Here is a 24316-nt window from a genome sequence, read left to right as displayed (position 1 = left end):
ATGAATGTGACCACACTTAGCTGGTTAGCTACTTAAGAAGGAATGCGTTGGGACAGGATGTATTCAACATGACAGGTTCTGGGGTGGAGTTAATGGTTGCTTGCAAGATCTGGTAAGTTCAAAGGGGAAAAATAAGTAGGAACTCCTCCCCATTTTCATATTCATTTCTTAATTTGTTCAGAAGCATTCATCATTCTTACTGTACACCAAGTACTGTGTAAAGTGATGGAGATCCAGCGGTAACTAAGACAGCGTCCCTGCCCTTGAGATGCTTACACTCTGGTGAGGTGTACAGAAAACCGATTTGATGGTACAGTGAGATTGAGGCAAATGTTCAGATCCTATGCAGCTATTCAGGTAGTGAGAACAGGGTAGAGGAATCCTGGTGCATTTAGAGAACTTCAGGTCTTCATTAGGGTTGGAGAGTGAAGTGTGAACATGAGAAATGGTGAGGAAGGAAGCTCGTGAGCAAGGCCAGGTTGTGGTTTCAAGGTGTTCACTTCTACACCTCTCCCATAGCTCTACAATCCCTTTTTACTGCTCTGGTGAATGGAAGGAAGCTCAGTAGAAATATGTTCCAAGTGCCACAACATTCCTTTTTTGCTCAATACTCCCACTGGCAGTGCATAATTAATCTCTTCACTAACTGTATTTCATTGAAGATACTTGATATTCATGTGGCTCTTCATCTCTGAATTGTGAAACTTCTCAAGAACAGGGCTATGTTTTATTTATTTCCATGTCTTTAGCATCTAATAGTAACTTGGTAAATGTTGAAAAACATTTCACATGGGTAGTCATTTTATGTATTATTCTAGTAACAAGAGCATGGTTGTACTGTATTTTTTCTACGAAAAACAGAGCTCAAGTTTTAAACAAATAAACTTATAAACTACTCTGTGAGTTTAAAGATTACCTGTCTCTGAGTAGAGAAAAATTACTAAATAAAAAATTGAGTTTTTTAATTACAAGGACATTCACAGCTTAACAGAAGAATTTTAATACAGAATATAGTCAAATGTATTTAGTTTGAAATGTTTTATTGTTTTGATTTATAGAGTTATGAAGAAGATCGAAGAAACTACTCTGAGCTTCAAATTAGATGTCAACGTTTGGCCTTAGAATTAGCAGACACAAAGCAGTTAATTCAACAAGGTGACTACCGTCAAGAGAACTATGACAAAGTCAAGAGGTAAGTAGTTAAGATGCTACCATAGTTCTTCTCATGTTTGGCATGCATCCAAGTCACCTGAATTTTTACCATCAACATTGTCTGTTCTGCTTTGTACAATCATGTACTGCTTAGCAACAGGGGCACCTTCTTAGAAATGTGTCCTTAAGCAATTTCATCCCTGTGCAGACATCATAGAGTGCCCTCACACAAACCAAGATGGTGTAGCCCGTTACTATAATTGTACAATGCTTGCATACAACTGGTAGTGCAGTAGGTTTGTTTCCACCAGCATCACCACAAACACACAGTGCAGTGCATTGCGAAGCACGACTATGATGCCCCTAGACAGAAGGAACTTTCCAGCTCCATTATAATCTCACCGGATCACCATCGCATATGCAATCTGTCGTGGACCAAAATGTCGCTATGTGGCATATGACTATACCTTATTTTTTTTGCTGTCTCCACAGTTTTGATTTTTCCAGAATGTCATATAGTTGGGATCACGTAGTATAGAGCCTTTTCCGATTGACCTCTTTCACTTAGTGATATACATTTAAGTTTCCTGCATATGTTTTCATGGCCTGACAGTTCATTTCTTTTTAGCACTGGATAGTATACCACTGCCTAGATGTTCCATAGTTTATCCATTCACCTGGTATAGGACATCTTGGTTGCTTCCAAGTTTTGGCAGTTATGAATAATCCTGCTGTAAACATCCATGCGCCAGTTTTTGTATGGGCATAAGCTTTCAACTCCTTTGGGTAAATACTGAGAAGCACGAGCAGATGGTAAGAGTATGTCTAGTTTTGTAAGAAACTACCAAGCTGTCTGTCCCAAAGTGGCTGTACTGTTTTGCATTTCCACCAGGAATGAATAAGAATTCCTGTTGCTCCACATCCTTGCCAGTATTTGGTGATGTCAGTGTTTTGTAGTTTAGCCATTCCAACAGGTGTTTAGGAGTAACTAATTATTACTTTAAATTGCATTTCTCTGATGATATAAGATTTGGAGCATCTTTTCATGTGCTTATTTGCCATCTGTATTTCTTCTCTGGTGAGGTGTCTGTTAAGGTCTTTGGCTCATTTTTTTAATTGGGTTGTTTGTTTTCTTATGTTGAGTTTTAGGAGTTCTTTATATGTTTTGGATAACAATCCTTTATCAGATATGTCTTTCGCAAATATTTTCTTCCAGTCAGTGGCTTACCTTTTTATTCTGCTGACATACTTTATTCTCATTACATAAAAGTGTGTAGTTTTGGCACTTTGTTGGGTTAAAATTGTATTTTATTTTATTTAAAAGTTGCTGCTGTCTTTTAAAATGTAAATCTTAGAAGTTAAGGACTCAGTAAAATCCCATGTATATAAATATTCTTAAAATTTTACTTGATGATTTTTATTTTATGAAATCAATGTAAATACTTCATGGTTTTTTATCTGAAGTTTTTTCAACTATTCTTTGTGACTAAAGGCATATGTACTTCCAAAAAATAACACTGTCTGAAAATATATTGCCGAGTGTGTTGCTACTTAGTAGTAGCTATTACAGATAACTTTCCTTTTACTGGAATTTACTGTTCTGTTGTTTGTACATTAATGAACCACCACTTAGCGCTATGTCCCTAGGTAAATCTCTTACCATTCTAAGCCAAAGTTTTTGTCATTTCTAAGATGGTGCTAATACAAACAACTACACTATATACACTTAAGAAGATCAAATAAAGGACTATTTATGCAAGTATTTATAATTATGCCTAGAGAGAAAGAGACATTACCCTAATTGTTCACTGCTCTATCTGCCTGCTCCTGAAATAATTCTTGAAATATGCTAGTCATGTAGTGACTATTTTTTAAACGAATGAATGCTGTATAAATTGTGTAATACCATAAGTAACTCTGCAAGGATTTGGGGATATAGCTTGGGTGCTCCTACTACCAGCATGACTGACATGCGTATGTATTTTGTAGGTGTTGTTATGTCAAAATATGGTAATTATCGGTTCTTGAAATCCGTGAGAGCTGTACTCAGTAGACTCTTGAATAACGCCAAATTTTAAAAGAATGATTTTCAAAATGAAGTACATTGTGATGGTAAAATGATATTATGAGTTGGTGTTTTGATATCCTCTCTGCCATTACAAATCTTGAGCAATAATAGATAAAATAGAAAAAGAGAAAACTGAAAAGCATAATCATCAAAATAATCCAGAGTGGCCATGAATGAAAGACAAATGAAACAAGTTGAGTCACGAGTTGATAATTATTGAATCCAGATGATGAGAGCATGGGGATTCATGATATCATGTGTGTGCACACGCGTGCTTTCTACAATAAAAACCAAGGAAGGGAAAAATATAGCCCTGACCAAAAACATTGCTAAACATCTTCATGTGCTAGAAATGAACAGAAAAACAAGCAATAGGTTCACTCAATAGATAGAATGGATTTAAAGAAAAATGTACTGGTCACAAAAATATAAGAGAAACTGGGGGAGAAAATCACTTTTATATCCTTCGTAAGTTCTCACAAATATGCACAGGGAAACAAGTATGGATGTTAATTGCATCATTACTAGAAAGAATTCAAATGCTTTTTATCCACAGAATGGAAAATAACTTGTGAGTTATTTCTGTAATGTAATTCTATTTAACAGTTAAAATCATTAAATTAGACTTGAACTTATCTATATGGGTAAGTTAAATACATAATATTAAATTTTAAAAACTGAAATGTACGTGCCTTTTTTTTTTAAGCAGTTTCTTAGTTTCTGACATAATGTCAGGTTTACTTTGTAATTTCATTGTCTCAGCCCTTTGTCTTAGGAGTCTTGGTTCCTTTTAGTGGAGAATACTATTCAGAAATTAAGATTTGTGGAGATTCAGAAATACTATTCAGAAACTAACTGCTCATTACTACACTGGTCATTGTTTCTAGGCCCTTTCAGTAGGCAGAGGTGATGGTGAGGGAAGATGGCTTCACAAACTGGGGATAAGATCATACAGATACCCTTAACTCCAGTTCAACACCACAGTAACTAGTTTGAAGGGCTACAACTGGCCAAACATGGTGCAACTTAAATATCAAAATGAATATTAACAAAAATGAGTTAATGCATTGAGTAGAATAAGAATCCCAGAGTACATGTTTGTGATAAAGAGGATCTCTACACTAGAGACCGCCAACCAATGAATGTATATGCATATCAGAATTACCGTTTGCTAACCTTATAGAATTGTGATGAAGAATCTTCAGTGGAACCTAAAACCATTGGGTAAAAGGATGTTAGGGAACAAATGATACAAATTTAAAGTATGTCCCCACAGATTATTTATTAATTGCAAAAAGGTGCTTTACGGTTGAGAACTGGCAGATACCACCTTGAGCAAATCATCAAAGTTACTATCACCAATCATAGGATAAAGGAACATCATGTGCCTCTTTATGTGGTGTGCTGAGAGCACATTATCACTTACATGATATTCCTGGCCAGAGTGCTTAACCTGGATCTAATCGTAGGAAACATCAGACAAATGAAAATTGAGCGACATTCCATAGAACAGTTGGCCTGTGCTCTATAAAAAGTCAATGTCGTAAAAGACCAAGGATAGCTAAGGAACTGTTCAGAGTTAAAGGAGACTAAAGACATAAGACATCCAGATGCAATGCATGATAATACATTGGGTCGTGGACTGGGGAAAAAATTTCCATAAAGGACATTTTTGAGACAATTGACAAAAATTTGAAACTGGATTGTATATTAGATATTGTATGAAGGCTAAGTGTCTTGAATTTGGTAATTATACTCTGATTATATAAGGGAGTATCTCTAATCTTAGGAAATTCACAGTGAATTATTTAGGGATAAAGGGACCCAATGTCTGCATATAACTCTTAAATAGTTTGTGGGGGAGAATGCACATTTTGTGTGTATGTGTAGATGTGTATACACGTATATGTGTATGCACATATATATACATATATGAACAACAGAGAGAGAATGTGACAAAATAATATTTGTAAATAATATAAAGTAAATATGACAAAATGTTAATTGCTGAATAAAATTATGTAAAAAAAAATGTAGAAACACTAAATTCATTGTATCGGGGGGGCTGATACAGCAACAGTGAGGAAAATATAGGGAACTTCAAGTTTATTCATAGTATTGTATCTTTTTAAAAAACATAACTTTAATGCAAATATAGACAAATGTTAACTGTTGCCAGCTATGGATAGAACGTATATGGATGTTTTGCTGTATCATGCTGTATAATCGTTTTTTACATTTAAAATATCATAGCAAAGGGAACATGATCATAACCTTGTAAGAATAAAAACATTTGCATGTAAAAGCCCAAAACATTTAAAGTAATATGTACCAAAACATTAATACTGAAAGTCATCTTTAGTTAGTAGGTTTATGGTTGGTTGTTATTTTTTTAACTTGTGCTTTGTCACTTCAGTAAACATAATGCTTTGTTTGCCAGAAGGGGAAAACAAATCAGTTTCTGAGTTATTGAAAAATCTAATGAAAATAAAAACAGTTCTTAATAGCCCTCTCCATGAAAATCCCGGGTGGGAAGATGAAATAAAATGCAAAGGAACTAATTCTGACTGGGGCAGATAAGTAAAGAGTAAATTTATTTCTCTGTTCATTTTTTTAAGAAACCTGTTGTAGGTTTGGTGCAATTCTTTGTTTTACTCTTTGGGAGAAAGAACTGGTCTGAATATGGAAATTAGAATCTCTGGGTAATTGTAAACAATTTGTGAATGAAAGAGTCACAAGAAAGCCTGCCTGTGTATCTGCTAAGCAGTCAGTGATGAGTTAAGGCCTTTTGGCACTGAACTGAAAGCCTAGAGCCATGTATAAATTCTTTGAAAATTTTGGCTTCAAGATAAGATTGAAGATGATTAGTGAAAAGATGCCGGAGTGTACCTTAGAAAGTTTTATTATTTATTTTTTAAAGATGATAAACTCATATGTATGTATCTGAAAAAGGTGCTTTAAATTTAAAAAGAAGATACTTTATTCTTTATAGAATGACACTAATGCCCTACTGCTAGTATCTCTCTTCAGTTTCCTGGAACACAGTCAACACCCTTTAAATGTTCGTTGTGAAAAGGCATATAAAATTTACATACGTATTTGAATTTTATTTTAGTAAAAATAAATAAATAAATGTATTTGAATTTTGTAGTGAACGTGATGCACTTGAACAGGAACTAATTGAGTTAAGGAGAAAACATGAAATACTTGAAGCCTCTCACATAACTCAAGGGAAAGAAAGAAGTGAATTATCAAAAGAGGTAAGCTTATAGAGTCACTTGTACTTTATTGTACAGTGATTGTGGGACCGAGCCCAGGGCAGACTTGGGGGAGGGACATTTTTTCCTTTTTGATATAGTTGCCAGAAAGAAGGTACTTTAGTAGCTGCGTTTGGATAAAAAAATTTCAAAGTAAAAATTAGCCCTTTGTATGTGGTGAGCAAAAGCACACATGCAAGAAAACAACACAGTAAACGTTGGAAAGTAAGGCAACATTGCTCTGGATACTCTCTGTTTCTGCACGTGCAGGTGACCACCTTAGAGCAGACTGTTACTTTACTGCAAAAGGATAAAGAATATCTCAACCGCCAAAACATGGAGCTTAGTGTTCGCTGTGCCCATGAAGAGGATCGCCTTGAAAGGCTTCAAGCTCAACTTGAGGAAACCAAAAGGGCTAGAGAAGAGATGTATGAAAAATACGTAACATCCAGGCAAGTTTGCATCATTCTCCATATAAAGAGATAGAGATTCACACCAATTTCTTTGAAGGAAGGCTTGGCTTTGGGGAAGAAAAGTGTTATTTTTAATGTGTATAAGATGATAAAATAATAGTTCATTTTGTTTCTATATAAGATATTCTAGTTGATTTCTTTCTTAAGGAACATTGTGGTTTTTCCAACAACCAAAAGCCTATTTCTTTCAGGTAAGGACATATACGTATGACTGTATATTTTTTCTTGCAATGTAACTTTAAGTTCCCTATGACTAAGATTTCTGTGTAAGTATTTCTGAAAGAAAGTATGTAAGTATATCTATAGAAGTATCTTTTCCAAGAAAATGTAATCTAGTCATGCGGAGCTTAACTAAGCTGCACTTTCCCTAACTGTGTGAAACATAAAAGAAGAATGAGACAGTACTGCATATTGTTTTAAGATGCAGGCTCTGGAATCAGACTCCTGCATTTCAATCTTGTCTTCTCTCTTCAACTAGATGTATAAACTATTTGAATTTCTTTATACTAGTAGCCCTTATAATCCTTGAGTTACCTATTTTTAGCAGCACATCAAAAAACTAAAGCCAATTCTAAATTTTATCCTTTAAGACTTCACACATTCACAACTTTTTCCCTAGCCTGTGGTATTTTTCATCAGTTAATGCTCCTGCTAATACCTTCCGTAGTGCTTTGTGACTTTGCTGAGACATCAGAATGGCTATGGTTATTGTGCTTAGAAGGAAAGGTTTTATAGAGTCAATGAGTCTTTTTTAAAAAAATATTATTTGTCTGTCAGCCTGCACCAAACCAGATTATATTTCTAAATGAAGGACATTCTACTTGCATCAGTTTTCAAGTCTCTGACCACATGCATTAAAAACTATTGGTAAAATATTTTTGAAGATGAATAATTATTCAGCCTGAGTTAACTGACATTTTATGTAGTAATCAAGCCTGAAGGACAATATGTTTAAAAAAGGAGTCTTAGATGGAACTAGTTTGGAACAGTATTTTTAGGAATCATAAAACTTTATATCTAATAGCTATGTTTTTTAAGTAACATTGCATTTAGAGTATGTTTGACATAAGATATTAAAATCTTACATGAAGGCCAAAAACCTATTTCTTTCGCAAAAAAAAAAAATTCATGCTATTACTTTTGACTCCTTTCAGAGACCATTATAAAACAGAATATGAAAATAAACTATGTGATGAACTGGAACGAATCAAATTAAAAACTAATCAAGAAATTGATCAACTTCGAAGTGCCTCTAGGGAAATGTATGAACGGGAAAACAGGTAAAAAGTAGGAAATTTGTGTGATGCTTTATTTCTCTTTATTTGAAGTTTATAGTTTTATCAACACTAAGATTTATTTCTGTGATATAATGTATTCGTTTTGTTTGTTTGTTTTTTATTGGGGAAGGGGAACAGGACTTTATTGGGGAACAGTGTGTACTTCCAGGATTTTTTCCAAGTCAAGTTATTGTCCTTTCAATCTTAGTTGTGGAGGGTGCAGCTCAGCTCCAGGTCCAGTTGCCGTTGTTAGTTGCAGGGGGTGCAGCCCACCGTCCCTTGCGGGAGTCGAAGAGTCGAACCAGCAGCCTTGTGATTGAGAGCTCACTGGCCCATGTGGAAATCAGACCGGCAGCCTTTGGCGTTAGGAGCATGGAGCTCTAACCGCCTGAGCCACCGGACCGGCCCCATAATGTGTTTTTTAATACATTAAATTTGTCATAAATCTAAATATAATGGAACATTAAAGTTCTAAGGTCTTTGATAACTGGCTTACAACCGAGTTTAGAACCATAGGCCTTTTTACTCTGGTATTCCCATTATCCCTTTATTACCCTGATAACTTGTGTTTCCACATTTACTTCAGTTCAGATTGAGGACAGAGATGGGAAATTAGACTACTAACAGATACCAGTAGTTTCCTGTAACCATATCTCAAATCTCCAGGAGATTTTAAAAAACTAGTATAATAATATGAAATATTTCATATGCCTCATTTAGCTGCTGGCCTTGAAGACATCATGTAAGATAATCTTGAAGAAGGATTACTTTTATTCATGCAGTTACTTTCAGATCAGAATATGTTAGGTTCCCTTAGTGATTGGCAGTGGTAGGGGAAAGTAAATGCTTCTTATTTCAATAACAGTTATTTTTATTAATACACACCATCATTATAGTTCATATGGCTTTTGAAAGTTTATATTTTAGTGGGAAATTATTTGTAAATTGTCTTAATTGTCAAATTAGTTTATCAGCACTAATTTGAGTGTATGATATTTTAATCTTTGCCAACAAGCAAGACTTAAAATCAGGCTACGGTTGATGTTAGAGAGGTTTACATTTGAACTCTCAGAGCAATAAAGTCATGTATTTAGCAAATATTTATTGGGACCTAGCATGTGCCAGATACATGACATGATAGATGCCATAGATACAGTGGTGGCCTCTGCCTTCACAAAGCTGGTCGTCTAATGGAGGATAAAGACAAAGGAAAACTGGTAAGTATGATGACATTGGAGAAAATAGCCGGATACACAGGATGAGGCCATATAGACTGAAGGTGTATCCAATGCAGCTTTGGGAGGAATCAGGGAAGACTTCATGGAGGGAGAAATACCCATGCTAACATGATGACAAGAGTAAGACTGTGAGTTACAAGAGGGAACGAAATTGGGGGAATGAATACGCAGCATGTATAAAAACTTTGAAGGCAAGACAAAAATGAAGTTTTTTTTAACAAACCGTGAAAATAATTCAGTTGGGCTAGAGTGTAGACTGAGAGACAGGGAGTTGTAAGAGATGAAATAGAAGAGGAAACAAGTCCCAATCATGCATTTGGACTATTAAATAAGACCAGTGGGTAACGACTGAAAACTTTTAAGAATATGCGTGATATGATCTGATTTTATATAACAAGATCACTCTGCCACGTGGAGAATAGATTGGAGGAGTATAAGGCTATAGGCAGACCACTTTTAGAGGGTGTTTCCATTATCAAAATGAGAAGTGATGATGGAATTGGGTTAGTAGCAGTAGGGATGGAGAGAAATGGTCCAGATTGGAAAAATGTACAGGAGGTAGAATCAACAGGAATCAGTGACTAGTCTGGATTGAGGAGTGATAAGAAGTTAAGGATATCAGTAGGTCCTTCCTTCCTCCCTCTTTCTGTCCTTCCCTTATAATTATATAAGTTTCAGGTGTACAACATTATAATTGGACATCTGTATGCACTGCAAAGTGATCACCCCCCAAAAGTCTAGTTACTATTCATCATCACTAGGTTTCCTGATTGGGGAGCTACATGGATGATGATGCCTTAGAAAAAGACAAGGCTTTAATCAGAATACATGGTACATTTAACTTAGTTTCATTTGAAGTGTCTTAGATATGCAAAGAGAAAAGTTGACTATATAAGGTTCTAAATCTCAGGAGAAAGATCTGGACATAAGATAGTCCTACGGCATAGGTGATATTATTTCTGTTTTACAAATAACGTACTTTTAGTCCTGTGGCTCAGTTCTGTTATGGATTTTATAGGCTTTTATCCTCCAACTCAATAACCTTAAAATTTTGTAATAACATGCATGGTTATTTTCAAACAATCCACATAGACACATAAATTTTGGTATGTATTTTGAGAATTTCCTGATGTTTTAGTTTTTATTATTGCTGCTGCTGTTAATTTTTAAAAATCCTTTAAAATGCATCCCATGGTAACATAAATTTAGATAAATCAGCCCTGATTCTCTAAGATGGTTGGTAGAGGTAGGTTGGGAAACAGCCAACAGAACCATTTCTGGAAGCTGGGAATCTGAAAGCAGGTTTCTTTTCCCTTTTGTTATTCCACCTCCATACCTACGTCAAAATGGATAGCACCTGATCAGGAGATCCTGGGATTAGTGCTGCTGTCCTGGAAGCCCCAGCCAGCGGCCACAGGGCCCGGAATGACCCATGGATTGTGAAGCTAGAATGGACAGTTGCCACCAGGTGGTGCCAAACTGCAGCCTGGGCCGAATGGCTTTGAATTGCACAGGAACTCCTGGCCAGCTAGTTGTATAAGCTCGTTTTTATCATTTTATTAACTTCACAATAAATCCAACTCTGTATTTTATGTGACTGAATCTTTTTGAATCACAGTTTCCTTATTCTGGCCGAATTTAACTGTAGTTAACAATTATATCCTATTAGTCTTTCACAAGTTTAAAATAAATTGTAAATTATTTCTTTTGAAATCTTGCAACTTAAAATAATTAAGGAAAGGATCTTAGTATTCCTTGTTGTAAACTATACAACTCAGAAAACACAAATTTACGCTTTTAGATATGTTTATGTCTGAACAAATTAATCACTTGCTCTGGACTTCGATGTGTAAGTGTGTGTCAATTACTTGTATTTTATCCAAGTTCGCTGTTACAATATGAATTAAATGGATGAAGTATTTGTATTTAGTCTCTTTACCTCTTCCCCAATAAATATTTTTAGAAGAAAAAAGGTAAGATTAGAGAAATGCTTTGCCTTTGGTTTGCTTTCTATATATTGGAGGATATTAAGAAAGAGCGCCTTTTATTTTCTCTCAGATGGAGAAAAGAAAGATGAAACTCGTGGCATCTGATCTCAGTATCTGTCCCTGCAGTCAGTCATGCCAGTAGTTTGTGAAGTTAAGGGGTTGAGAGGGAAGAGGAAGAGAGTAGAAAAGATAAAGTCTTGAGAAAAGGCAGAGATAAGCAAAGAAAGAACTTGGGTATTTGCGTACATCAGAAATACTGTGCAGTAGAACCCCTTATCCATGGGATACTTGCCATGACCCTCAGTAGATGCCTGAAACTGTGGATCCTACCAAACCCTGTGTACACTATGTTTTTCCTGTACGTACACACCTTTTCACTTAAAGGAAGTACTTTACAGCTTCTCTTTGGCGTATCTTTACCAGCATCACCACTCTTGCTCTTTGGGGCCATTATTAAGTAAAATAAGGGCCCCTGGAACACTTGGCAATGGATCTGATAACTGAGAGGGCTACTAAGTGACTAACGGGCAGGGAGTGTATGCAGCTCCGAGACCCTGGACAAAGGGATGAGTCATATCCAGGCCGAATGGAGCAGGCGGGACAGCATGAGATTTCATCATGCTACTTAGAAAGGCACGCAATTTAAAACTTATGAATTGTTTATTCCTGGAATTTTCCGTGTAATATTTTCGGACGATGGTTGACTGCAAGTAACTGAAACCACGCATGAGGAAGGACTACTGTAGTTGAGATTATAACGTGTGTGTATGCTTTGGCTCAGTCTGTGATTTAGATTTCTTGTCTGTTTCTGTACTTTTTCATTTACTTTAAAATGCCAGTTTGGAGTAGTGAGAAATAATGAGTGTAACTTACTCTGGTGGTGAGATTTGTTTTATAAATAACTTCTTGGTTAGTAGATATTATATGACTGAAATGTATAGACCCTGTCACACATTTGGAGGAAAATTGGGAGTATATTATGAAAGAGATTTGGAGCAGAAGACTAAACCTAAATGGCTCTACCATTTATTAGCTGTGTGAATATATCACTTAATATCCCTGAAGCTTAATTTTCTCTTACACAAAATCAGCTAATAAAACTACTTCACAGGGTGACCTGTAAGGTTTAAATGAGATAATATATGTGAAAGGTATATTATAAATTATAAAGATACATATAGAAATGATAGTTATTTTGATACCTTTTGCGTATGTGCAATACTTAAAAATTATTTTAGCCATTGTGTTGACAATTTAAGTAAAATGAGCATTATAAAAAAGTCAACTGATAACATTATGAAATTGTTTATCATCGTTAAAAGGCACTATTACAAAATACGTAATTATTCTCAAGTATTAATCTCCATTTAAACCATTTTTCTTAAATGACACAATGTAGACCAAAAGCGTCTGCATGCCATTTTGGATCTTAATTTCTGCATAAAATAGCTAACTTACTTGTTCCTAGTTAGTACTGTGAGATAATAAAGTAAGGGGAGATAAATTCAGCTTGTTATTTAAGTTTTTCCAGGAAGTAAAACTACCTTTACCTTGGGTAATCTCATTATTGTAAACACAGAAAGAACTACTCTCATAGTGATACTGCAAAAAAGATAAGGATGCATTTGTTAGAGGTGCTCATTATGCTCTTGATGCTGAACGAAATATGGAAATTCAAATTGCTTTATAGTTATTTAAAAAGGGGAAGGCAGTGGGGAAAAGGAGATGGAAAATATGCTTTTAAGTGTAACGATTCGTATTGCTTTAGGGATTTTATTTTCCCACCATTTCAATTAAAACCATCTTGACCACAATTTATCATCTTCCAAAAGTACTCAAGAAGAAAGTTTAATGACATAACTTGAAATTTGTGTAGAATCCTGGAGTGATAACAAAAACACCTTTGACCTGTGAACGTAAGTTTATTTACAAAAGTTAGTTGAGTATGTGAATACGTAATGCATTACAATAGGTGAATTGGAACTAGTGTACAGAGGCTCCATTCATCACTCAAAACGTGTATGTCCTCATTAGTGCTTAAAAAAACAAACCAACTTTCATATCTTACTAGATATCTGGATAATTTTTATAAGTTTTTTATGGAAAAATCTGAGAATATTTTACTTTGTCTTTTCAGTTGGATTATTCTGAAAGTATAACTCAATATCTGTTCAATAAAATTAAATTTTATTGTTAGCTATCTTTTGTTTACTATATTCTTTATGTCTGTAAGTGATTACCACATGTGTTCACTGCTTAATTAATAGTATTTGAGTATTGCAAGGTTTATAGGGTGTTCCAGATAAGAAGCCCGGTGAGTTCAGGTTATGTAGAGACTTGGCTTTGCCTGTATTGTACAGTTCGTAGGGTGGTAACGGAGGCTGGTAAAGTAGGCTAGGGTCAGATTGTAAAAGGCCTGTTGTCAGTGGAAGCATTTTGGTAGTTTTATAGGAGAGTGACATGATGTAATTTTTTTAAATTGCGGTTTCAGTGTGGAGTGGATTAAAGAATATTTCGGTAGTAAAATTGGCAAGACCTGGTGATTAACAGGAAGTGGACATCAGGAACGACTTCGACTTTTCTCCTTCTCTGGCCTCTGAGATACAGACCGTCAGGCATGGCCATTAACTCAGGGTTTCAGATAGGATTTAGAAAGGAAGATAATTAATTTCTGACCTTTTACAGATATGGAAGCTCCAACCAAGCCCCAAAGTACTTGTCTAAAATCACATAGTTTATCACTAGAAATGTTTCTGTATTATACTGTACCCCAGAAGTTACTTCCCTCAGCCGTCAGAGTGCTAGAAGGGACCTTGAGCTGCTGAAGTCCCTCCAGGGTACTCTTACAGATATTATCATTTTCTTTTTATGTAATAAGAAATCATGTAAAGCGTTGCCCTAATTATCATTCTCTAAAAGAATACTGTCATATTTTTCATTTAGACTTTTTTGCTATTTCTTGAATACCAATTATGCATCAAGTGTCGTTCGTACTCAACACTTACCATACATTTTAGAAAGAATTAAATGGGACATTTTTTTGAGGTTGTAGTATAGTATTCTCATTTTACAAATGAGGAAATTGAGAGGGTGTGATTTGCCTGACTGCAGACTTACTTGGTTAAACTAGATACATCTGACTCTACAGTGCAGTGCAGATTCCCATTTTACTAATGAGAGCTATGAAAATTGACAAAACAAATCATATCAAAACTGTAATTTATTTATAATTCTTTAGTTCTCGTAAAAGAATTTGCAAACCCTATTCCACACTTGTGGGCGGAGTATAGATCATCAGAACTACATAAAAGCATTTGTAATTTTGGAAATTAGTAGAGAAGCCTTTATTTTTCTATAAAATGGTATAAGTTTTTGGCAGAACCTTCCTACCCTCTGCCACTGATCTCTTAAGGCCCAGACTCTCCACTTGTAGCCAGAGCCCCTCCCCGTCTCCTGCTCGAGGACACAGCTCCGGCAGTTCTCCCCTTTGTCTCCTCCATCAGCAGGCAGTTTTCCCCTTTCTACCAGATAATTCCCAACTATGTGCATGTTATTCCTCCCATCTTTAAAGAGCCTTTTATCTCCACTTCCCCCTCAAGTTACTGCCCCATTTCTTTATTCCCCTTTGTGGCCAAATTCCTACAGAATTGTATACACTCATTCTTCACCCCCCATTTAAAAAATTTTGCTATCAAGCTTCCCCCCCCACCACCACCACCCTGTGCTACTGCAACAAAGCTGTTCTTATAAGCCCCCAGAGACCTTCATGCTGCCAAAAGTCTAGTGGTCAGGTTCTCAGTTCTCATCTTACTGGACGTATCAGCAATACTTAATACAGTTGATCATTCCATACTCGTGGAAGCACATTCTTTCCCTCGTTTCCAGGATACCACACTTTGATTTTTCCCTTTCCTCTACTGACTAGAGAGAGTCTGGGCACTACTCACTCCCTTTGCTAGTCCTCCTCATATCCTTGACATCTTTTGCAGCTGCTTGGTTATCTACTAAGTATCTGAAATTTAATGTGTCCAGAAGCAGACTTCTGCCCCTCCAGCCCTTCTCTGCCTTCATTCTGACCCAGCTCAGGTAAAGGCATCCCTGATCTACCCACTTAGACCAAAAATCTGAAGCCGTCTTCAACCTCTTCTCTCTCTTTCACATTCCATATTCTATCAGCAGATCCCTTTGGTTGTGTCTTCAAAATTTATGATCTCTTACCATCTCACAGATACTACCTTGGTCCAAGATACCATGATCTCTTACCTGAATTACTGCAGAGCCTCCTAAGTGGTCCCCCAGTTTCCTTCCATGCCCTCACCAGTCTATTCTCAGCACGGTTGCTGTTAAATGGTAGGTCAAATTGTGTCCTCTGCTCGAATTAAAAGGTTCCCCATCTTAGTAAAACAGCAAATGATTCAAATGGACGGTGATGCTACCTGATCTGCTCCCAGTCACCCCATCCTCGTTTTACTCCTCCATTCTAGTCACTTGCTTAGTCACACTGCCTCTTGGTCCTTAGCTATGAGGTAAACATTCCCCCCCTCAGGTCCTTTGTATTTACAGTTCCCACTGCTTACCCTGCTCTCTTGGATACCCTGGAGCCCTGTTCCTTACTTTCTCCAAGTCTTCAATGTCACCTGCTCTCTGATGTCTTTCCTGACCACCCTATTTAAAGTTGTGACATCTCCCATCACCCCCTGACCCTTGCTGCCCACTGCCTTATTTTTTTCTGGAACACTTAGGACCTGCTAAAATACTTGTGGATTCTTTTCTACTAGAGTGTAATTTCCATGTGAATAGGGATTTTCATCTGTTGTTCAGTGCTGGCTTCCATGTACCAATGTCTGGTCCATAGTAAGTGCCCAATCTGTTAAATGAAAGAATAAATAGGTCCTACTTTTGAGAAATCGGGTGGCTAATGGTTTAGATGAAAACCTACACAAAGATTTGTAATGAGATAGGTTTCATGAGGAGCAAGCATGGTGACTGATGTAATACGTAGTCACTCCGTTAACCATCCACCAGGTTCATCTCGTTTCATTTTAATATATTACGTTTTGTTCTAGCAGCTACTTTTTAAATATCAATACATTAATGGATTTTAAACATGTGTTTTTTATTTTGGTGCTTAAATGTTTCATAATATTTTAAACCATGGTTTGGATTATATATTTATCTACTTTTAGCAAAAGTTTCCACATCTGTAAAATGAAAAAAAAACTAATCTGCTTGGGCAACAACTAAAATAAAAGGATGACAAATTATAGCATGTTCAGTCAATAGTAATTTCAAAAAGCTCTACTCTTAAAACGCATAACTTTCCCCAAGAAATTGTGCTAAGTAAAATTTACACTTTGCTCTTTATTTTTATGTCCTATTCATTCACTTTTCAATTATCTAAGTTGATTAAAGGAAAGATTATTGGTCATTGATTATATAATAGCAGGTAATCCACTGCAGCCCTTCTGTTTTGCGCCGTCTTAAAAACAAAAGCACCTGGTATGGAAATGAGTAGTTTTCTGTTTTGTCCAGGAAGAAAATCTGAAGGTAGAAGTGATTAATTCACATGTTTTCCCTGTAAATAAGCTTGTCATATAAACAGCCTATTTCATTCCTTTTTGTTCCAACTGGAAAAATATATTCACTTTTATTAACCGAAAATATTTTACGTGGAGGCAGAAGGAGAATGGGTTGCTTAGTTGTACCCGTTGAGCTCTTCTGACAGCTACGTATTTTTCACTATTTATTCCTGGTAAATTTCAAATTCTGAGGAATTAGTGATGTTTATTCAGGCTAAGACATGCTCCTGGCATTGCCAAACTCTGATTTGTTCCTGTTAGAATTTCAATGGTTCCTAAAGTGTTCCTTCTTCTTTGAACATTTTTCTTACTACTTTTGAAGTGTAAATTTAGGAGTCATCTCTGCACAGATACACTAGATTGCGCATGAAATACATCAATTTTATTGTAATATTAAAGTCCTTTTCATAGAGAAATAATTAAGAACTTAACTCTGTAAGTTTCTTGTTTGAATGTTATAATTTAAGTGACGATATTTCCCCATTGTTTGTTCATGAAAGTTCTGGTTTGTGCCTGTTTCTCTGGCATGATTATTAAGAGCACCCTCTCCCACTGTAAAAAAGTGCCTCAAGTTGAAAAATACATTATTTGGACACTAGTTATAATACTAGCATACTCGCTTTCCTTTTGCATTTTATATAAGATTGATAAGATTTCTTTTCTGTTTTCTGGCATCTTTCCTCTCCGTTCACCTCCCACACGCAATTATAGGATGGATGGGAAAGATAAGCATGTGTATATGGGGGAATAGAGTTTGTAGGAAACAATATAAAAGAATCATGAAAAACAGTTTTGGAATCAAATGCCAGCTACCTAAAAGCATTTTTAAGGATGAAATGTTTGAATTTTTGTATTTGTAAAATACTTGTTATAATGTCCAGATGGCCAGTTCCCAATAACAGTTTCTGTTATTAGATTATATATAGATATAGTCATATATTTAATTACATTTTATTATATGTATTATATATATTCAGTTTGGACTTTCAAAACTAGCTTCTTTAGCTTGCACATGCTACAGTGTCTGTCAGTTTTTCATGTTTGTCTTTTGAAGAACATTTGAATTCCTACTATTTAATTGTATTTTGTTAACTTTTTCTACTGCACTTAATATTTAAAAATGGATAATTTATTAGTTATATGGCAGTTATGGTTTTATCTGTGGCTGGAATACAGTACTTCTGGTGTTTTATCAAACCAGTCTGTTTGAAAGAGCATGGTCCATAAAAACAAGTGTATAATATATATACAGTTCTTTTAAGGATTATTTTTGATTTAACATCTATTTGTACTCTGAGATCATCGTATAATATAAATCTCATAATGACAGAATTTCCCAAGGAGAAAACTTCTGTGAAACAAAGGAAATCTTAAGAGAGGCAGCATAATGTGCTGAAGAGCATGATTCTAGAACCAGGCGGTTTGGGGTCACATTGGGGCTCCATCACTCACTTGTTATGTGACCTTAGGCAAATACTGAATTTCTCTGTTTCAGTCTTTTCCTTTGTAAAATGGAGGTAATGATACAACCTACACTTTGTGGGGTTGCTGTGAAGATTAAGTTATTATATATTATTTTAATGTTTAATATTGTTATAAATAATAAAAGAGTTGTTATACATCAAGGGCCTAGAATGGTTCCTAACATGTGGTCAGCACTCTGTTTGCTATTATTACTATTGTCAGTGGAAAAATAGTTCTCAGTTTCTTTCTCAGACTTAATTTGAAACATTAAAAGACAATTGATAATATTAAAGGAAGTATGCTGCTGCTTACTGAAATATGCAGGTTGTGGGTGGGGCCGTGGAAGGTGTGGTACCTGATAATTACACATCATCTTACCAGCAAACACCTATGAGAGGACCTCTTGATAGAGGCCTGGGTTTTTAGCACTTTCTCCCATTCATTGCAGTTTTCTCTTGAAATTGCCTCTACTTATTTGTCCTAGGTCCAACTTTCATGTCTTTTCTTCATTCACTCATCTCTCTTCCTCCAATTATAAATAATCAGCACAAACAGCAAGTGCTGGCGAGGATGTGGAGAAAAGGGAACCCTTGTGCACTACTGGTGGGATTCCAAATTGGTGCAGCCACTATGGAAAATGGTTTGGAGGTTCCTCAAAATATTAAAAATAGAGCTACCCTATGACCCATCAATTCCACTCCTGGGTGTTTATCCAAAAAATCCAAACACTAATTTGAAAAGATATATGCACGCGTGTTCACTGCAGCACTATTCACAATAGCCAAGATATGGGAACAAGTGAAATGCTCATCAATAGACGATTGGATAAAAAAATTGTGATACATTCATACAATGGAGTATTTCTCAGCCACAAAAAAGAATGAAATCTTACCGTTTGCAACAATATGGGTGGACCTAGGGAGTATTATGCTAAGCAAAATAGACTGAGAAAGACAAATACTATACGATCTCACTTATATGTGGGATCTAAAGAACAGAATAAACAAACAAAATAGAAATAGACTCATAGATACAGAGAACAAACGGATGGTTGCCAGATGGAAGGGGGTGGGGGATGGATGAGAAAGGTGAAGGGATTAGGAAGTACAAATTGGTAATTACACAAAAAAATCGGTAGTCATCGGCAGGCATGTGAAATACAGTATGGGGAATATAATCAATACTGTTGTTAAAACTATAGTGTCAGATGGGTGCTAGACTTTCCAGAGGGATCACTTCATAAATTATATAAATGCCTAACCTCTACACTGTACACCTGAAATAATATAATATTGAATGTCAACTAAAATGTATTAAAAATATGTGTAGTTATAAGATGTAAAATACAACATAAAGAATATAGTCAGTGGTATTGTAATAGCTATGGACGGTGTCAGATGGGGTAGTACCCTCTTATTATACCTTATCTCGTAAGCTCTAGTGTTAGTTTAATCTGGGTTTTATTTAATTCATTTGCAACTTGTTTTTATTTCTAATGCCTATTAGTGCAGCAAAGAAAATATTGTTAGAGACTGAAGCTTCTCCATCTACCATCTAAGCATTCATGATTAATCAGTATTGTAAATGTGATCTACCTGGAATTTTGCTACTGAAATAACTTACAGAATGATGAGGCTATATTTGAGAAATGAAAATTGCAATCAATTTGTGGTGATTTACTGACTGAAACATAGAGGTCATTTAGGAAGGAAGAATATGTAAATGTATAATATACTTCAGAATTTTATTCTATCTATAAAAGTGAGTTTTCATTTTTCAGTTAGTTCAATAATAGAATATTTTTTGAAGGTCATTGCAATCAGGATGATATCAGAAAATGACATGCTATTTGTGATATTTTATGATATGTACTTCCACTTTGATAATAGTATACAGAAGTTATTTTCTTTTTAATAAGAATTATCTGTACTCTAGTTCCTTTGAAATTATTTTATTTCTGGCTCATAATCAATTTCACTGATGAATCTCTATTGGTTGACATGTTTTCAATTTTAAGTTTGTTGCATCTTTTTGCACTGTGCAAAAGATGGCATGGAGCACTGGCACAGCAAGTATGGCCACTAAACTTTTCTACTAATAGTTACTAGGTAGACTTATTCCAACTATGTGGATTTTCATGACTTCCTGCTGACATTCTCCATGAATGGTAAAAACCACATTCCAATATCCCATCCAGTTCTTAATGGGAGATAGGGTGATATGGTTTTAAAAAAAAAACTCTCTTTGAAGTAGGACATAGCTGGGCTCAAAGTATGGCTTTAACAGTCAGGCCATGAGACTTGGGGCTAGGTACTTAAGCTCGCTAAACGTCAGTTTACTCAGCCATAAAATAGGTTAGAAAATACAACATGAGAGATGTCTAGGGATTAAGTGAGCAAAATCATTTGTTACACTCTGTCTTTATTTATGTTGTAACTCTTACGGAATAGAATTTTTGAAAAAATTGACCCTGATAGAAGCTTACGGTTGGTATTTTTCTTGATCCAAACTTCCACTTTGATTAAAAAGCAAACAAGATTTGATCTTTGAAGGCTCTGTCTGGCTGTATCATCTAATTCCTCACTGGTGTTACCTTTTACCCTTTGGACATTCCTCTTAACTGTCACTATCTGTATCTTTCTGTCGATTTTAATTCCTGCTATCAGCACTGTGAGTGATTTATCTAATACTCTAGCCTCATACTTCCTGAGCCCTACATGAATATTGACCTTCATATCAGCTGTACTTCATTAAGCTATCCAGTGGTCACATGCTAGATCTTAGTATCAGCTAAAATTCTATCACTGAAAGTACTATTCTACCTCCAAATCACCATTCTCCAACAGAAATCTATAGTCTTCCATCTTGGTTGTACAACTTCCACATAATGTGTTTGTCATCTCATCAGGACTTCATGTACTTTGTCCCTTCTACTTTCTCCTAATCTGGCAGTCCTTCTGTGTTTCCTTCCCTTTCCTTTCTCCACAAATGAGATCCCCCGTCCACCACTTCAGTTGTTTTCGCACTCATATCCCAAACTTCATTTCCATTTTGATACTTGTGATCTCTCTATTATATCCTTCACTTAAAGTGTTTTATAGAACATTGATTAACATCTCAAAGCCTCAGTTTTCCTTTGGGTAATATGTGAGTAATTATACCTGCCTCATTCGATTATGGTACTAAATAAGTTACTGTTTAGCCTACCTTCAACCCACATGTAGAAAGGTGACATGACCTTTAGAGGTAGACCATGTTCGCACCCACACTGCTGCGTGCTGCTAAGACAAACTCCGCAAGCCAGGCAAATGCATGTCCAATTTGAATTGTCATCTTCTAGGAGATCTTTAATAACAGATAATCCAACTCCAAGCAAGCTCATTTATGAATCTTTAAAAGATGGATACTTACGTACTTGGAATAACTGAATGTATGTATGTTTAAATATTAGACATCTCCGAGAAGCAAAGGATAATGCTGTGGCTGAAAGGGACCGAGCAGTGATGGCTGAAAAGGATGCTTTGGAAAAGCATAATCAGCTCTTAGACAGGTAAGCATCCTGAAAATAGAAATGTTAAAACTCTTCAGTTTTTGTTCTTGTTACTTTTTCCTTCAGAAAATATATTTTTAATAAAATACAATTTTCAATTGCCGTATAGTATACATGCATTATTTTTGTAATGCGTAATTATTTCATATCTTGAAACATGATATAGAACAATTAATCATCCTAGAGTGTTTCCTAATACGGTGTTTGTCAAGCTCAGTCAGGAGGCAAACACTTTCTGATTTCTGTCACCATAGTTTAGTTTTGCTCTTCCTGGACTGAAAATGAATGGAATTGTACAGTATGTACATGTACTCTTTCATGTCTAGCTTCTTTTACTCAACGTTGCGTGTTTCATCTATTTTGTTTTTGTATCAGTAGTACATTGTTTACTATTGCTATGAATGTATCACAGTTTGTTAATTCATTCACCTGTTGATAGACATTTAAGTTGTTTCCAGTTTGGAGGTATCATGAATAAAGTTGTTATGAACATTTTTTATACATGTCTTTTTGTGGGCATGTGTTTTTATTTCTTTTGGATAAATACCTAGGAATGGAATTGCTAATCATAGGGTAGATGAATGTTTTACTCTAAAAGAACCTGCCAAACTTAATTCCAAAGTGGTTGTACCATTGTACACACCCTAGTTCATTTTTGTAAATATATATATGTTCTGCTTCCTGTGTGTAGGAGGGAGGGGAAGAGAGAGAATGACAATAGAAAAGGATATTTAATAGCCTAGTTAAAGAGATGATGAATAGTAAGGTAAATATTACCTCATTGAACACTGAATTTTCAGTGGTTAGACTACATTAAGACTAAACCGTGGTTATCCTTTTTGTTAACTTTTTATTTTGAAATAATTTCAGACAGAAAAGTTTCTGTGGTAGTATACTGATAAACTTTGAAAATAAGTCCAGTGGCTCTTTCAACTGTTAAATGAACACTTGCACATTAATTTGTGATTTAAGCAATATGTGAAACAAAAACAAAGACAACTCTTCACATAACTAACCTATTGTTAATCCTTTAGAATGTCAAAATCTTTTAAAATGGCTCAAATTGTTATACTTCTCAATGCATATCAACTTTACAAACTTAACCCAAGGAGGAATTTTACTAAATGTAATACTGAAGAATTGTTTCCTATAGTGTATGTCTAATTTCAAAGATCTTAATATAAGATAAAATTTATAAATCAACTGTTTTTATTGCACTGCTGTTACAACCTATCTTTAAATTATCTTTTACAAGTAATATGTATAACCTTTCTATTTATAAATCTATATGATTTCCCCTAAAGATTTACTTGGCTTTTTGTTGATGTTTTTTTCAACGTGATACAGTTAGTCACTATTAAATAATATTTATGAACAAATTAACAAGCTTTGAAAGAAAGCATAAAATTTTTGCTAGAAAACCAGGCAGAATTTCATAACTTGCTAGCATTGTTTTTTGTGTGTGTGAATTTGAAGAGAAGAGAATAGTAAACGTAACCTTAAAATTGGCTACTTTATATTTATACTAAGCTCTGTAATGTTCTAAACTCTTGACACCTAAAATTCTTTTTATCTACTTGTCGAGAGACTGGTATTTATCCTAAACGCCATGGGATATGTTAGTATTTAAAACTATCTTATGAATTACTGAGAATTCAGTCATTTAATGTTTCTAAAGGACATAGAACAGTATTTGGCACATAAGTAGTACTATATCAGTGTTTACTAAGATTGTACAAATGTTTGCTAGTACTATAAAATAATTTGCTCAATTATTTTTGTTATTAAGCTTTACTAACTGAATTTTTGCTGTTCAAAAATTGATATTGTTCCAAATAATTTCCACTAGAATATTGAATATTCCACTAGAATATCAAAACTGGAACAGCTCATTCTTAAACTGCCAGATGAGAACTTTATTCTTAATCCCTTGAGGTGAGAGTAAAACCTTGCTTATTCAGAGCCTGAATTTCAGTCAACCCTAAATACTTGTGATAGTTTTAAAATCAAGACAAAGAAGGAGAAAAAGAAAGTGTTTCTAGACACACTAGAAGTAACCTATGAGCAACAAATAGAGCTAATGCTCACACCTTTAAAAGCAGTTACAGGACTCAGCATTTATTGAATGAATGAATGAATGAATGAATGAATGAATGAGAATAACATCTGGGAATCTAAAACTCAAGTGTGGGTTTTAACAAATTGCTTGAAACAGTTAAAGGTACTTATCTATCTTTTTAGCTTTAATATAGACAAATAAAGGGGAAAAT

The 24316-nt window shown here is 35.2% G+C and overlaps 1 protein-coding gene across 1 annotated transcript in view; it reads left to right on the top strand.

Moving 5' to 3' along the window:
* The window catches only part of PIBF1 (progesterone immunomodulatory binding factor 1), a 180699-nt gene that overhangs the window by 36772 nt on the left and 119611 nt on the right, over nt 1-24316 (top strand). Inside the window, exons 6-10 of the mRNA XM_019738176.3 lie at nt 1059-1192; nt 6372-6480; nt 6748-6929; nt 8105-8230; nt 21948-22046. Of these exons, the coding sequence (XP_019593735.2) occupies nt 1059-1192; nt 6372-6480; nt 6748-6929; nt 8105-8230; nt 21948-22046 (650 nt within the window). The remainder of the gene's footprint in view (nt 1-1058; nt 1193-6371; nt 6481-6747; nt 6930-8104; nt 8231-21947; nt 22047-24316) is intronic.

The sequence above is a fragment of the Rhinolophus sinicus genome, chromosome 16, assembly GCF_057876585.1.
Source record: "Rhinolophus sinicus isolate RSI-liver-muscle chromosome 16, RSI-T2T, whole genome shotgun sequence".
NCBI classification, from domain to species: domain Eukaryota; kingdom Metazoa; phylum Chordata; class Mammalia; order Chiroptera; family Rhinolophidae; genus Rhinolophus; species Rhinolophus sinicus.
Note: the sequence above shows the minus strand (reverse complement) of the source record. Positions and strands in the feature narration are given on the sequence as shown.